This window comes from Podarcis gaigeae (genome assembly GCF_964106915.1).
Source record: "Podarcis gaigeae genome assembly, chromosome: 1".
Classification (NCBI taxonomy): Eukaryota; Metazoa; Chordata; class Lepidosauria; order Squamata; family Lacertidae; genus Podarcis; species Podarcis gaigeae.
Genome location: NC_139678.1, coordinates 78,151,311 through 78,165,922, shown reverse-complemented (window position 1 = coordinate 78,165,922; position 14,612 = coordinate 78,151,311). Strand labels below are relative to the sequence as shown.

Sequence of the window (14,612 nt, the reverse complement as noted above, 5' to 3'; positions counted from 1 at the left end):
ATGTGAAATCTGGTTGTGAGGAGCATCTCTAGGTATTTTGGGGCCAGGACAATGTTTTCAAGCAATAACTACACCAGCTCAAGTTCCATCGGAATGGAGCCCTTGCAGTTGTGAGACCTTAACATACATGGGTTTCGCTGACATTTTACTTACCTGATGGTTTTGTACTGGCTCAAGGTTGGAAGAAGTTCCTTCCAGCTGGACCCACTGAGCTCTTTGGACTGGATGTCAAGGTCCATTTTTGATGCAACAGCTGGAGAGAAAGGGGAGAGAGAGAGAGGTATTATTTTCCTACAACAAGGGTCAAGGGGAAGGCTATTGTTCCCATTCAAACTACAGCATTTTTGTTTGCTTTTCTATAGCAGAAGCCACTATGCTGCCCTCCACATGTTGATGAACTCCAACTCCCACCAGCCTCTGCCACCAAAAATGATGAGTGCTGGCAGCCCAACAGCAGCTGGCGGCCTCACTGCTGGCTATCCCTGGTCTACAGCATTTGCAGCTATCTCAGTTGCAAGCAAGAATTTCTCAAAAGACTCCTGCACTTGCTCAAGAACTAGCCCCCTGCTGAAAGGTACTGTTTGTGGCCGCTTGCAACTTAACCCAAAGAGGCCCCGTCTTAACAAGAGCTGATGCAACAGCCCGAAAGCACACACATGAATCATGCAACGCTTCTGTCTCTCTGCCGACAGCCGGTCTTAACCACATTTACTAGAAGTGAACCTCTGAAGGGCAATGTTTCAACATTTGTAAACTTTAGCCCCATTCTGAAGGCGACTACATTCCTGATCTGCACAGCCTACATTTGTAGTGAAGATGCGAGTTTAGAGAGGGCCCTTTATTAAATGGAGCTGGCACTACGTGTACTCTGCAACTCCAGTATTTGGTACAGTGGTACCTTGGTTTACGAACTTAATCCGTTCTGGAAGTCCGTTCTTAAATCAAAGCATTCTTAAACCAAGGCATGCTTTCCCACAGCAGTGGGGGACTCAATTTACAAATGGAACACACTCAGCAGGAAGCAGAACATGTTCTACTTCCAAGGCAAAGTTCACAAACCAAAACACCTACTTCCGGGTTTGCAGCGTTCTTAATCCAAGTTGTTCATAAAATAATCTGTTCTTAAACCAAGGTACCACTGTACTGTTAATCTGGACCCTTCTAGGCCTGCAGCACCAGCAACTGCACTGGATTTAACACACACAGCACAGCAGCCACGATACGCCATTTATTTGGTATTAGATACGCCATTTATTTGGTAATTCATGATCTACATCTTATGTAGCTCTGCCCGTATGAGCAATAAAATTAATACAAAAGATGGAAAATTCCACCTTCTGTTCCAGTTCTCAATAGATATAAAAGGTGTATTGAGAACCATACTGTGATGTCAGTTGATTCATTTTGAAAGTGTTTTTTTCAGGGTGAGTGTTTTTTTCTTCTTTTCTTTCCTGATACTTGCTCTGCTTCATGTTATTTCTCTCACCTGGTGGCCACAAGATCTTGGCCTGCTGTAAGTATGACTCCCTATATTCCTTGGGAGAGATGGCTTTAAAAAAGAAAAAACTTCATGAGATCTTCTCATAAACCTCCCACATCACACTTGGTTTGGTCCCAAGGTTAGGCCAGGATTTCTGATATCACTTTGCAAAGTGATATAACTATTCTATCATTCTCTCCAAGGGGTACACGTTATAAACCACTCCCCTGAACTCCAGGCATTTGGTACCCTTGGGGTTTCCCCCCCCCTTTTGAAATTTCCAAGTGAAATTTGATATAAGGTTAACCAGTACTTTTTTTCTATAGAAAAAGGGTGCCGGTACTCACAATGAAGTTGTTACAATAAGTGTCACACTTTTAGCCTTTTAGGGGGAAATGGTGCTGGTACTATGTACCTTTCAGTATCTCCAGGAAAAAAATCACTGAGCTTAATTATTCTGGGTTGAAGAGCTGTTACGAGACATTTCTGAAAGCTGATTCACCAGTGAGCTGGCAGAGAAAGCACGTTTCCATCAGCTCCAGAAAACCCAACCCAAATGCCCAACCTAACGACTGGATCTTCCCAATATCTTTTCCTGGAAACAACACAGAAACAGACTCTGTGAATACTTGTCAAGCAAGTTACCTGGTATTAATATTGCCGTGCCTCAGAAGCTAGCAACATTAAACAGTTTTAACAAAGCACTCACCTATGTGCAACTCCCTCTCACCTCCCTTTTCATAGTACAAAGCAGACACTGGATACTGCAGCCAGGAAGGGAAGTAGGACAGGTGAGCTAATGGTGCTTAACCCTTCCATACCCTGTCATTTGTCCACTCAAATTATTTTCCACCAGCTCTGGATAGAAAAAGAGCTAGAAAAGATATGTGGCGGGGAGCCTATATCTTTCTCCCAAATGGGCGTGGGATGATTTTGAGTAGAAATAGTAGAAGGAGACAGGGTTACCTACCTACGACACTTTTTCTGTGCCTGATCACAGATTCTGAAACTGTCTGGGGGCAAAAAAACACACACAAAAAAAACGCCTAAGTAATAGTTCACAAATTATCTGCCTGGTTTGGCCATCAAATGACATCCACTCTCATTTATACACACACACACACACACACACACACATAAAATCGACCTGTGCCGCATATTCTTTTTGTAGGCTGATAAACTGCACGGAGAAACTCTCAAGTCTTGGGGAGGTATTTGGCCATATCATATTCACTTCCAAGTAGTTCCACTAGAAAAGTCTGAGTAACCAGTTTCTACTGATCACCTTTAAAGTAACAGACCACATTGTCAGCCTGTTGCTGGGCATATCAAAGAAGGAAGTGTTCCCTAGAGATCACCAACTGTGCCCCACACAATGCTTCCGGCTTAAACCATCTGCCTGCAAGAACCTTGCAAATTCCAATGTCACTAGAAATTGACAGTTCCTTCCATTCATAGAGTTGCAAGGGACCAAGGGGGTCATCTAGTCCAACCCCCTGCAATGCCGGAATCTTCCACCCAACATGGGGCTCGAACCCACGACCCTGAGATCAAGAGCCTCAGGCTCTACTGATGGAGCTTTCAAACCACATCATATCCTCCCACTTTGCACAGCTGAACGTTTGCCTCTCTCCAGGTAACTTTGTACCTCAATTTGTGCACTTTGTTGTTTCATCTGTCAAAACATGGCAATGTGTATATAAAGCTCTGGTGGCTTCCAACTAGAAAAAGGAAAAGGACCATATCTGCAGATTCCCAGAACTCGGGGCACAGATTCAATGCTTCTCCAATGTTACCGTTTTATTGCCTTCTGGAGGGACACTCTTGCACTATAGCACAATGAAAGCATGCGCTCACACATGGAGCATTTGAGGTGTGGAAAGTAGCAGGATTTCAGGAAGAAGAACCAATTGGAAATGAAGCAGTATGCCTACCCCGAAATCTCAGCAGGCACAAACCATATTGAAAGTGGAGTCATGTATCATCAGCCCTATACCATCATGAGCCCAAATCGTAATGAATACACAATAAAAAGGACACCTGAAGCCTGTTCTCTTTTCTACCCCCTACTGCGATGGCTGGAAGAGACCACTAGTTTCTAGACATCAGCTATTTATAGTTGAACACACCCTTTTGGATAATGAGGCATCTAGGGATTTTCCATCCTTGCAACTCTATTCCCTTTCCCGTTTACATCATGTATGCAAATACAACATATGCAATGCCTGCCAACTCCCAGTCGTTAAGAGAAAAACATACCAGGTTGATAGGCTTCACTCAAAGGAAGCTGCTGGTTTTTGACAGCCATTATTTTACAATGGCACAAACGATGGTCCTTCACTTGTTCCAGGGATGGGAAATGTGTGGGTGTCCTTCTCTTTGGCTGTTGGCTACCTCCTACCACCCTTAACCACTGGCAATGCTGACTGGGACTGATGGGAATTGGCATCCAGGGAGCCACGAGTTCCTCATCTCTAACTTATACCAACAAAGAGCTGGCCTATATGGTCCTATCTAATATGATACGATCATAGAGGTTTATCATAGAATTGTAGAGTTGGAAGGGACCATGAGGGTCATCTAGTCCAGTGTTTCCCAACCCTGGGCCTCAAGCTGTTTTTGAGCTACAACTCCCATCATCCCTGACTAGCAAGACCAGTGGCAAGGGATGATGGCAATTGTAGTCCAAAAACAGCTGGAGGCCCAAGGTTGGGAAACACTGATCTAGTCCAATCTCCTGCAATGCAGGGATCTTTTTGCCCAGTGTGGGGTTCGAACCCATGACCCTGAGATTAAGAGTTGCCACAGACCTACTTGTGAAATCAGCTCATACTTTATGCCTCTCAACTGAACAGTCAAGAGCTCCAGCTTGCGGGGTGGGGAGAGAAACCAAAGCAAGCATTGGGAGGCTGGTTGTAAATTGCCTAGTAGTTGTGAGTTGCTTTTTATCTAGATGCCATGAACAATTAAAAGGAAATTCAGCGAGTTTGATTCCTGTGTTAGAGCATGAACAGCAGCTGACAATAGGCAACACGGGGGAATGCCAACCACATGCTTTTCAAAACTGAAGCGCACTGCAAAACGCACAAAACCTCAGGTCACAAAACAGCCTGATGCCAGCAGTTGAGCAAAGCTAGCTAATGAAACATAAAATGCTGTTCACAGAGAAAACCAACATTCTTTTGGAACCATATAAGTACCAGATTCATAGAGCTTGGGCAAGGGCCTTGCAAAGCCACTGGGCCCAGCCCTCTGCTCTATGCAGAAAACCCAGAGCGGGAGCATCCCCAAACAGACCTGGGAGTCTGGCCTCTGCGTGAAAGAGACAGACCCTGCCTTCCCTCAGACCAGCCTTTGCTAACCTGGTGGCCTCTGGGTCTTGCTGGAATACAGCTCCCTTCAGCCCCAGCCAGCTCACCTAACCAAGTTCTGACACCCTCCAACTTCAGCTCCACAAGTTGGCAGCGGAAGGTTTCCATGACAACTTCCAAACACACAAAACACACAGATCACTCTCAAAGGATGAGAGCGGGGAAAGCAACAAAACCCATCCACTTCTTACTGTGTTGCTACTTTGAAATGCCACCACTGTCCTTTGCAAATGGGAGGGAGGAATCCTCCATATACCTACCCAAGTGCGAGTTTTTCCAGCACAAAGCTTTCTATATGTTGTTATTATTAAGAAACTGAGCCACCGCTACACACTTTCTACCATAGTAAAGGGGCAGAACTTCCGGGGAAATTAGCTGACGCCTCATTAAAGTCATGCTATTTTAAATCGGGGAGGGCGGCTATTACAGCATACAAATGACAATGAATTGGGTTTATTTCACAGAAGCCCGAGAGCAAGTATTCATTCCTAGCTAGGAACCATTTTCCCAGCCCCGATCGGCCACTTTCTGCAGTGTCAGGCTCAGCAAGGAAGAGGCTGGAGTGCCTCCCTCTTTCCTTGCGACACAAACGCGTCAGAAGCGGGTTAATTAAAAACAGGAACTCAAAACCAGCCTTGCTTTCCAACCCCGCTGCCTAAACTAGAAATCCATTATTTGCGCGCATCTCAGGCACCTATGACACCTGGTTTAAAACGAAAAACAACCACCCGACCACGCAGTACTTGCTGGCCAACCCCAATACCTTGAAAAGAGAGCGAGGTCGGCGCTTACTTACCCGATCTTCGGCCCGCGCGGAGAACCAACCCAAATACAGCTCTGCCGAAGCCAAGCGCCAGCGCCGCCGCCGCCCGAAACGCAATAAATAGCTTCTCGGCCAACCCGCCCCTAACGGGAAGCGCTGGAACTAATCTGCCTAGCCGCGCCTCCTTCTGGGCGGGATCGCTCGTTTACAGTGCCGATTGTAGTAATTAGATGGGCTCTGCTTTCCCCTCAACCAAGACCGAGCCGATTCTGTTTGGGCAAGCTCGACTCCCAGGGCGCCGCATGAGGCTTTCCCAAATGTGCGGTGACGCATCAGTCTCCCCTTTGGAAGAGTCATCACAGCAGCCACAGGCGGAAGGGAGTCTTGCTGGTTTTCTACAAGTCTCCTTGTTTTTACAATACCAGAGGTGCGAACGCCTTTGCTAAGAAGATCTGGGATAGCACTTTTGCTCTGACTTGCTCAGACTCTGTAAATCTACCTCTCGATTAGGTTGTCACAGCCTTGCTTTCGACCAGCAGTGTGACATTCAAGAGGTGCAGATTCCCCCATGTCTGCATTGCCACACTGGGAGAAGATGCTGTGCCTGTTGGCTGCCTGGAGACCTCCCAGAGCAAAAAGCAGGAATTCTATCCCAGGTTGCCAAATTGCCAAAATTCAAAACTTATAAATTTGTCACACACACCCTGAGATTTTATTTATTTTTTAAGAAGTCCAAGCAAACAAGGTTCATGTTTTAAGAACCTGATTCTGGAAGGCTGACCTTTTCACAATTTTCTCCACAGGTTACTTTTGAAAGCGTGTCTTTATGCTTTTCTGCAAACAGATGAGCGTGTGCAATAAGCAAACTTTTGCCCACTGTCTTATACTTCCAAGCATGAATTTTCACCCACAACACTGCAATATATCCCATCTGTACAAAATAGGTCCAGTGATAACCTTCTGCATTGAGGAGGAAGGGGCCATGCTGTTCATCTCCTCTAACTGGCTAGGGGTGATTGATAGCTTATCCTAGTATACACACTGGAAGGATGCCTCTTTGAACTCAGCAGGCCTTACTCCTAAGTAAACATGTATAGGATCAGTATAGGATCAGGCTGCAAGTGTGCCCTGGAGATGCTCCCACAGAGGAATAGTAAGTAGAGCAGAGGAGCATGGCAGCCAAAACATTTTCATGAACACATACAACTAAATAAGGTTTTCAAAATGGGAAGGCGCTGCTGTGCTGAGAGAGCATTGCTGCTGTTCACCATTTCTGAAAAATAGCTAGAAGTGTACTCTTGCCCAGAAGAGGTATAGCAGGGTGTGTAAAGGGGATTTAAAAAAAAATCCCACCCAATATATGGCATAATGCCAAAGACAATTTCTAGGAGTACCTCAGATAAGCACAATTCATGTTATGAGGCAAATAATGTTATGTTCATACCTGACGCATAAAGTCCTAGAAGCATCTCTCCTCTTCCATAGCAACAAAAATATAACAACAACCTAAATAACTAACAATTTGCTACCCATTTATGACATTCAAAATCTAGAACCTGAGGTGGCTGCCTCACACTGATAAATGGGAGAGGAGGCCCTGGCAACTGCCACCCCTTGTCCCCATGGGCATCCATACATGTAGGTAAAAATCAGCTGTTCTTGTTTGTCCACAAACCTACAAAAAGATGGAGACAGAGCTGATGTGGGCCAGGGAACACTGATAATTGTCTGTCTTCTCCCTTCTCTACTCCTTCTGCTTATGTAATCAATTTCAGACCTAGCCCAAGGCTGCCAGGTCTTTTCATACAAGCCTCTTTCAGAAATCCTCAATTAATTAAGTGCCCTACACTTTGTCCCCTCTGGAAGCACCTAGCTTTTTACCAGAAGGTTCTTCCAGTTGAATTTGTTTCTGGCCATTCATGAATCCCATATTCTGTCCTGGTGTATCCTCCCACAGCCTTGGACTGCTCCTCTGTCCATACCTGTTCAACAGTGTGGTGACCTTCATTAGTCTTAAGTAATTCCTGACATCCTTTTAAAAGACAACTGCCTATGAAGGAAATTCCAGTTTCCTCTTTTCGTAAATGCCTCCAGCAAAGATTACTTTGTTCTCTGATTTCACAAGTTCTAGTTCCTCCTACAACCGCCTGACCTAAGGAGAAGCAAAGGGCTGTTCTTCAGCTTTGCAGTTTGAAACAGGTACCGGGTGGAATTCAGTGTTGCATTATATTGAACAATCTGTCTGCGCAACCTTCTTGGGGAGTGTGAAACAGGAGTGATGGAGGAATGGGAGTTGTGAGACATGATGCTCTTCCACACTTCCACTTGTCCTGCCACTTTCCTCCAGGAAACCCCACCGTTTACTGCCAAATTAAAACATACATCAATCAGTTTTTCTATGGATTGACATTTGTTCTGATTCAGCAGTAAGCAGCGGATTTTCCTGGAGGAAGCAATGGGGCAAATGGAAAACCTCTCAGACCCGTGTTTTCTTCTAGGCACAGAATAAGCAGAAGTGTGGATGAGCTCTTAGTGCAAAAGGAAGAAATCTAAAGAGCTACAGGAGAGTCTGTTAGGGAGGCAGATACAGAGAGAAAGGTTCTGTGAGTATGCATGTCCATGGGCTTTTTTAGGGGTGGGGAAACCAAAATAAAGCATTGAAAGGGGGAAAACCCTAGTCCATGGGTAGGCAAACTAAGCCCCGGGGGCCGGATCTGGCCCAATCGCCTTCTAAATCCGGCCCGCGGATGGTCCAGGAATCTGTGTGTTTTTACATGAGTAGAAAGTGTCCTTTTATTTAAAATGCATCTCTGGGTTATTTGTGGGGCACAGGAATTCATTCATTTCCCCCTAAAAAAATATAGTCCGGCCCCCCACAAGGTCTGAGGGACAGTGAACTGGCCCCCTGCTGAAAAAGTTTGCTGACCCCTGCCTAGTCTCTCACCAAAAACAACAACAACAAAAGCCTGAGCAGAATTTTGCCCCCTAGCTCAGGTTCTACAATTCTAGAAACTTGCTCATTTTAAATGATAACTGGGGATCTGGAGATTATGTTTCACCAGGGGAGGGGAAACTGCTACATGTTTGTGGAATACCTGTTTGGCTCCAGTAATGAAGGCTATGCACCTCAGCTCTGAAACACCAACATATTTATGTACTTAACACCGAGACTTATGAACTTTGGCCAGTTTCTTGACAAAAGACATTGCATCATAGCACGGATGGTAAACTTCTTGCTGCAGTGTATGTAGACTCACAAGGCTCTGACTGATAAGGTCATCCCAACCCATTCAAAAGCCTTATGATTATTCAAACCATCTAAATTGGAGGACTTGATTTTACATACTAAACTTCTTGCTTTGGTGCAGTGGCGTAGCGTGGGTTGTCAGCACCCGGGGCAAGGCAAGTAATTTGCGCCCCCTAACCCGTGGATTTGCGCCCCCTAACCCTAACCCCCAAATGTTGCGCCCGGTGCGGCCGGCCCCCCCTGCATCCCCCACGCTACGCCACTGCTTTGGTGTGTCAGTGCTATATTGATTTTAGCGTGGCTGTGCCTATGCACACTGAGAATAAGTCCCATGGAATTGACTTGCACCAAGAAGTCTATTATTGAGCAACCTGAAGCTCTTTGTGGCAGTGACTGGCTGGTGCGAGAGAGTGGGTGGATGTTATTCTGCTTGCATCTTGCTCCTCCTTTGTGTTGGGCTGTAGCAGCCACCCAATCATTCTGCCTGGACAATGAAGTCCAGCTCTGAGGGCCTTCTGGCAGTTCCCTCCTTGTGAGACGTGAAGTTACAGGGAATCAGACAGAAGACCTTCTCAGTAGCTACACCCATTCTATGGAATGTCCTGCTGTCAGATGTCAAAGAGTGGCGGCGGCCTGGCAACAATTCTGAAGAAGCCTAGGGGCCACATTCAGGCCCCAGGTTTCCATCCTTGCCATAGGCACCTGGTTGGCCACGGTGGGGAACAGGATGTTGGCCCAGCAGGGCTCTACTCAGATAAATCCAGTCCCTTTGGAATAAATGGGGCTTTGGCTCTTACTTTTTTTTCTAGACTGGGGCAATTGCTATTGAAAAACTGTCCTGGCAAATCTGCTGAGTAGTGGGGTACAACTCTTTTAAATAAACAAAGCAGGCAAATGTTCCCTGTGTCCTGCATCACAGTGGGTATGAGGTGGTGGCCTTAAGAAACATTAGGAAGCTACCTTTAACCTACTCAGACCATTGGTCCATCTTGCTCAATACTGCCCACACTGACTGGCAGCTACTCTCCAGGGCTTCAGACACGGTTCTCTCCCAGCCCTACTTAGAGATGCTGGGAATTGACCTTTTACAACTATGGTTCCCAATATGGGGCACACGCCCCACAGGGGGGCAATTTGATTTTTAAGAGGGGCAATTCAAGAATGTGTTAGACCAAGTTAATGGCCCTTTAGGCTTCCTCCACGTGAATCGGAGTTCACTTTTTGAATAATAAGAATTATATGTCGCGCGGGGGGGGGGGCGGTAATCAGGATTTTAGGTGGGGCGTGGCCAAAAAAAGGTTGAGAACCACTGTCCTACAAGCAGAGCAGATGCTCCCCACCCCACAGAACTTGCGGGGGGCGGGGCTTCTCCTTCTCTGACTTATTCCGAGCGCTAATCCACGAAGCAGGAAACGGCGTCCTCGCTTTCTAATGACTCATCCATCCCAATCCACTTCTCCAGCCTCATCATGAGCTGGCACTGGAAAATAGTGCGCCATCCCCGGCTGCTGCAGGCGGCTTGCTGACCGCGCCCTTCTTGCATTCGCTACCGAAACTCCTAAGCGCTTGCATCCCTAGTTGGAGAAATCCCAAAGACGCAGCGCCCTAAGCCACGGCGTAGCAGCAAACTGCGCGAAAGCATCCGCGTTCCTCTAGCGGCGGCCTGTGCTTGAGGTCAACAACCGAACAGAGAGCCTTTCTTTTTTGCACAAAGAAGCGTCATCGCGCCCTTTTATGACCGCCTTGGCCCTCAGATCGACTCTCTGCGCGCATCCCTCTCCAAGCCAGCCGCCCAAAGCGCCTTTAAGCAACCCCAGCTTGCCCGGCCTGCCATACTTACTGCGCGGATCTGCCTTGGCAAGGAAGCTGCTGGGAAACGTCAGCCGGATACTTCCTACTCTCCGCCTGCTGGTAGCCGCGCAACCGCCAGAGTTTCGGCTCCGCGCGCTTCCGCATTGCCAAATCGCGAGGAAACGCCTTGGATTGGGCGTGTAAGCTTGCTTGGTTTTCTAACGGATGTATGCCCCCGATCCTTCCTTCCTACACGTGTTGGGGGGGGCGGATCAGCAAGAGACACGCAGCAAGGGTGGCTAGTGTGTATGAACAAGTATATTTCTTTAAAAGAAGCGAGGGTTAAGAAATGTATGCGGGAAAGTAAAGGGACTGGAAGCCCCCGCTGTTAGGTATTTATTGCATTTATACCCGACCACTTTCTCGAGGGGGCGCGCATGGTTCTCCCCTTGCTCATTTAATCCCCGCAACAACCCTGCGAGGTAGGTTAGGCTGCGAGGCTGTGATTGGCCCAAGGTCACCCAGTGTGAGCTTCACGGCCGAGGGTGGCTTTGAACCCTGGTCTCCCCCAGTGGTTTTCCGGTCCGACACTCTAACCACTACACCACACTGATTCCGCGCGATCACTGATGCGCCCTGATTCCGAGTACTGGAAGCAACGTCAACCCTTTACAGACACTTTTGCTACCTACCGACAGCCGCGGAAAGGCAGGGCGCATGCGCACAAGCTGGTCCAGTCCTGCTGCTGGAATGTTGTAAAACTGCCGCAAGGTGGCAGCGTGCAGCTTTCTCCGGCCCGCCCCTTGCGTGGCCCGCACTGACACAGTCGAGGGTTTTATCTACCCTTCCAGTCACGCGCCAGGCTTAGTTACAGCTCCACGACAACTCCTGATTGGTTGGAACGGCAGCGATTCAAAATGTAATTGGCTGCTTGTAGGAAAGGGAGAGTGTTGGACTGTTTATTTGGAATTCTCCTCTGAAGGCTGCAATTTCCTCATGCGGGCGTCTGGAATGCGCAGCTACCAGCAGCCTTTCCTCCTCGGCATCCAGTTTCCTATTCAAAAGAGCAACACCACCTTCCTGTCATCCAGCCGCTCTGCAGCAGGTGCTGTCCAGACAGTGAAAGCGGATTTTTGCATAATATGTCTATAAGCAGCAGCAGGGTGCCAACACGTATATAAAATATTTGGCAGGGCAGGAAACCCCCGCTCCACATAATCGATCACATGATGCGGTGCACACATACCATTTGGAGGGCAATGCCCATCAATTTAGGATCCCACCCCCAAATATGTTATTGGGGCAGAGACAAAGCTCCCTCAACCCCTAGGAGTTGGCTCTTGTGAGCAGCAATCCCAGCGGTGTTGTGTTTTATTCATTCATTTTTTGACCCAAGGAACTCCAAGGACATGGTTCTCACCTGCCCAATAAGGCTGAGAGACAATTGCCAGTTCAAGTCTTCTCAGTGAACTTCTGGGCTGAAAACAGACTTGACCCTGGACCTCTGGAGTCCTACAGTCACTTACCAAGCAGACAGCGCACACATGGAATCTTTAGACCATAAGCCTGTGGGAATGGCATGTATGATTTTTAATTTTTGTTACAGTGCCTAGCAATTCTTCTGATTCTTCTAGATCTGTCAGCAGCCTTCGACATGGTCGATCACGAACTCCTGGACCACCGCCTTGCCGACGTGGGGATCCAGGGCACAGTCCTTCAATGGCTGCGCTCGTTTCTCTCTGGTCGGGGACAGAGGGTGGCACTCGGGGGGGAATTGTCATCGCGCCATTCCTTGGTGTGTGGAGTGCCTCAGGGTGCGATTCTCTCCCCGATGCTTTTTAACATCTTTATGCGCCCCCTCGCCCAGCTTGTCCGGAGTTTTGGGCTGGGTTGCCATCAGTATGCCGATGACACCCAACTCTATCTGTTGATGGATGGCCATCCTCACTCGGCCCCCGATACACTGGCGAGATGTCTGGAAGCTGTGGCTGGATGGTTACGTGGGAGCCGGTTGAAGTTAAATCCTTCGAAGACAGAGGTCCTCTGGCTGGGGCGGGACGATATGGGATTGAGGGGGCAACTCCCATCTCTTGCGGGGGTGCAATTAGTGCCAGCACCGTCCGTTAAGAGTTTGGGTGTAATCTTCGATACCTCCCTCTCTATGGAGGCGCAGATTACAGCTATAACAAAGGCGGCATTTTTTCATCTCCGCCAAGCTAAGCAGTTGGCCCCTTATCTCTCTCGCCCTGACCTAGCCACTGTGATCCATGCGACGGTCACCTCCAGACTGGATTATTGTAACTCGCTCTACGTGGGGCTGCCCTTAAGACTGACCCAGAAACTCCAGCGGGTGCAGAATGCCGCGGCGAGACTCCTTATGGGGTCTTCGCTGCGAGATCACATTCATCCGGTACTATACCAGCTGCACTGGCTCCCGGTGGAGTACAGGATCAGGTTTAAGGTGCTGGTTTTAACCTTTAAAGCCCTATACGGCCTAGGACCCTCGTACCTACGGGACCGCCTCTCCTGGTATGCCCCACAGAGAAACCTACGGTCTGCAAATAATAACATCCTCAAGGTCCCAGGCCTCAGAGAGGTTAGGCTGGCCTCAACTAGAGCCAGGGCCTTCTTGGCTGCGGCTCCAATCTGGTGGAACGCTCTGTCACAAGAGACTAGGGCCCTGCGGGACCTGACATCCTTCCGCAGGGCCTGCAAGACAGAGTTGTTCCACCAGGCCTTTGGTCAGGGCGCAGCCTGACTCCCTCCTCTGGCAACCTGCTTAGAATCTTGCTTAATTAGTTGCCATTGATTTGATTTTAATTGATTTTTATAATGAAATATTTTTATAATGTGTGAATATCTGATTGTTTGATTGTTGATTGTTGTTAGCCGCCCTGAGCCTGGCTTCGGCTGGGGAGGGCGGGATATAAATAAAATTTATTATTATTATTATTATTATTATTATTATTATTATTATTATTATTATTAATTTTAGGCATAACAAAGACAACTATTAAAGTGGGTGAGTGAGCCTTCAAGTAAACTGGTCACAAGCTGTTAAGGGCTTCATATATGAATACTAACACATTGAATATGGCTCGCTAATAAATCAGTAGCCAGTCCAGGTGTAACCTTTGAAATGGAAATCCTGCCAAGGTTATGCTTCACCTTGAGACAGCAACTGATGGTCTGTATTGTTTTTGTGGAAGAGTTATGATTATCTCTGCTAAGTGAATAGCAATTCATTTGTTCCAGCATTTATTTTGATTTATCCAGAGAGCTGTCTGATTTGTGTTGTAAAATGTTACTGAAGAAGCAGTGTGTTCTGAGTTGTTAGATGGGTTGGTGTCTCTACTGTTTGCTACATTTTGAGCTCAAAGTAGAAACAGATAGCAAGATCTTGACATCAAATTCAGCTTCGACTTCTTTAGCAAATAAGCAAGGAAAACAAACAGGAACCCAATGCCAGAAAAAAACAAAGCTCTATACACATACCATCAGCTCCTGAAGGAACCATAAAAAACCCTGAGAGAGACAGTGAAGCATCGCTTTTCCTATCTTCCCTGGAGCTCTGTCTTCCCTGAGAGAAGGGAAGAGTGAGGGAGCCCAGGCAAGGGAGTTCTTCCCATCAGCTCCCAGCTGGCCTGAAAGGACTCAGTCCCTTTACATTTTATCTAATGTATCTGTTTTAGCATTTTAAAATGGTAAATCGCCTTGTGTGCCTTGGGAGAAAGGTACAAATCCAGTAAAAAAAATAATAGCTGACCAATGGAAAAAGAAACTCTGTAACCAGTCTGGGAACCTGCCTATGATTTCTGAGAACTTATCAAGAAAGTTAGAACTTCACCTCGCTAGGCCAATGAAGGATGAGTTCTCCTTTGCATTGCTGAATACGAATTTAAATGTTTACACACATATCCACACCAGGAATGACTCCAAGGAGTAGTAAGAGGTAGCAGG

At 47.2% G+C, this 14,612-nt stretch overlaps 1 protein-coding gene across 3 annotated transcripts in view; it reads right to left on the bottom strand.

Annotated features, from left to right (window-relative positions):
* The window catches only part of RNH1 (ribonuclease/angiogenin inhibitor 1), a 151,610-nt gene that overhangs the window by 9,926 nt on the left and 127,072 nt on the right, over nucleotides 1-14,612 (bottom strand). Inside the window, exons 1-2 of one of the 3 annotated variants that reach the window (XM_083757244.1) lie at nucleotides 10,702-10,841; nucleotides 154-253 (exon numbers count right to left, since the gene is read on the bottom strand). In XM_083757244.1, coding sequence (XP_083613370.1) covers nucleotides 154-239 — 86 coding nt within the window. In that variant the 5' untranslated portion in view covers nucleotides 240-253; nucleotides 10,702-10,841. Of the gene's footprint in view, nucleotides 1-153; nucleotides 254-5,647; nucleotides 5,800-10,701; nucleotides 10,842-14,612 lie in introns of those variants that run through there. The other 2 variants (XM_083757243.1, XM_083757245.1) reach the window with 2 other exon arrangements.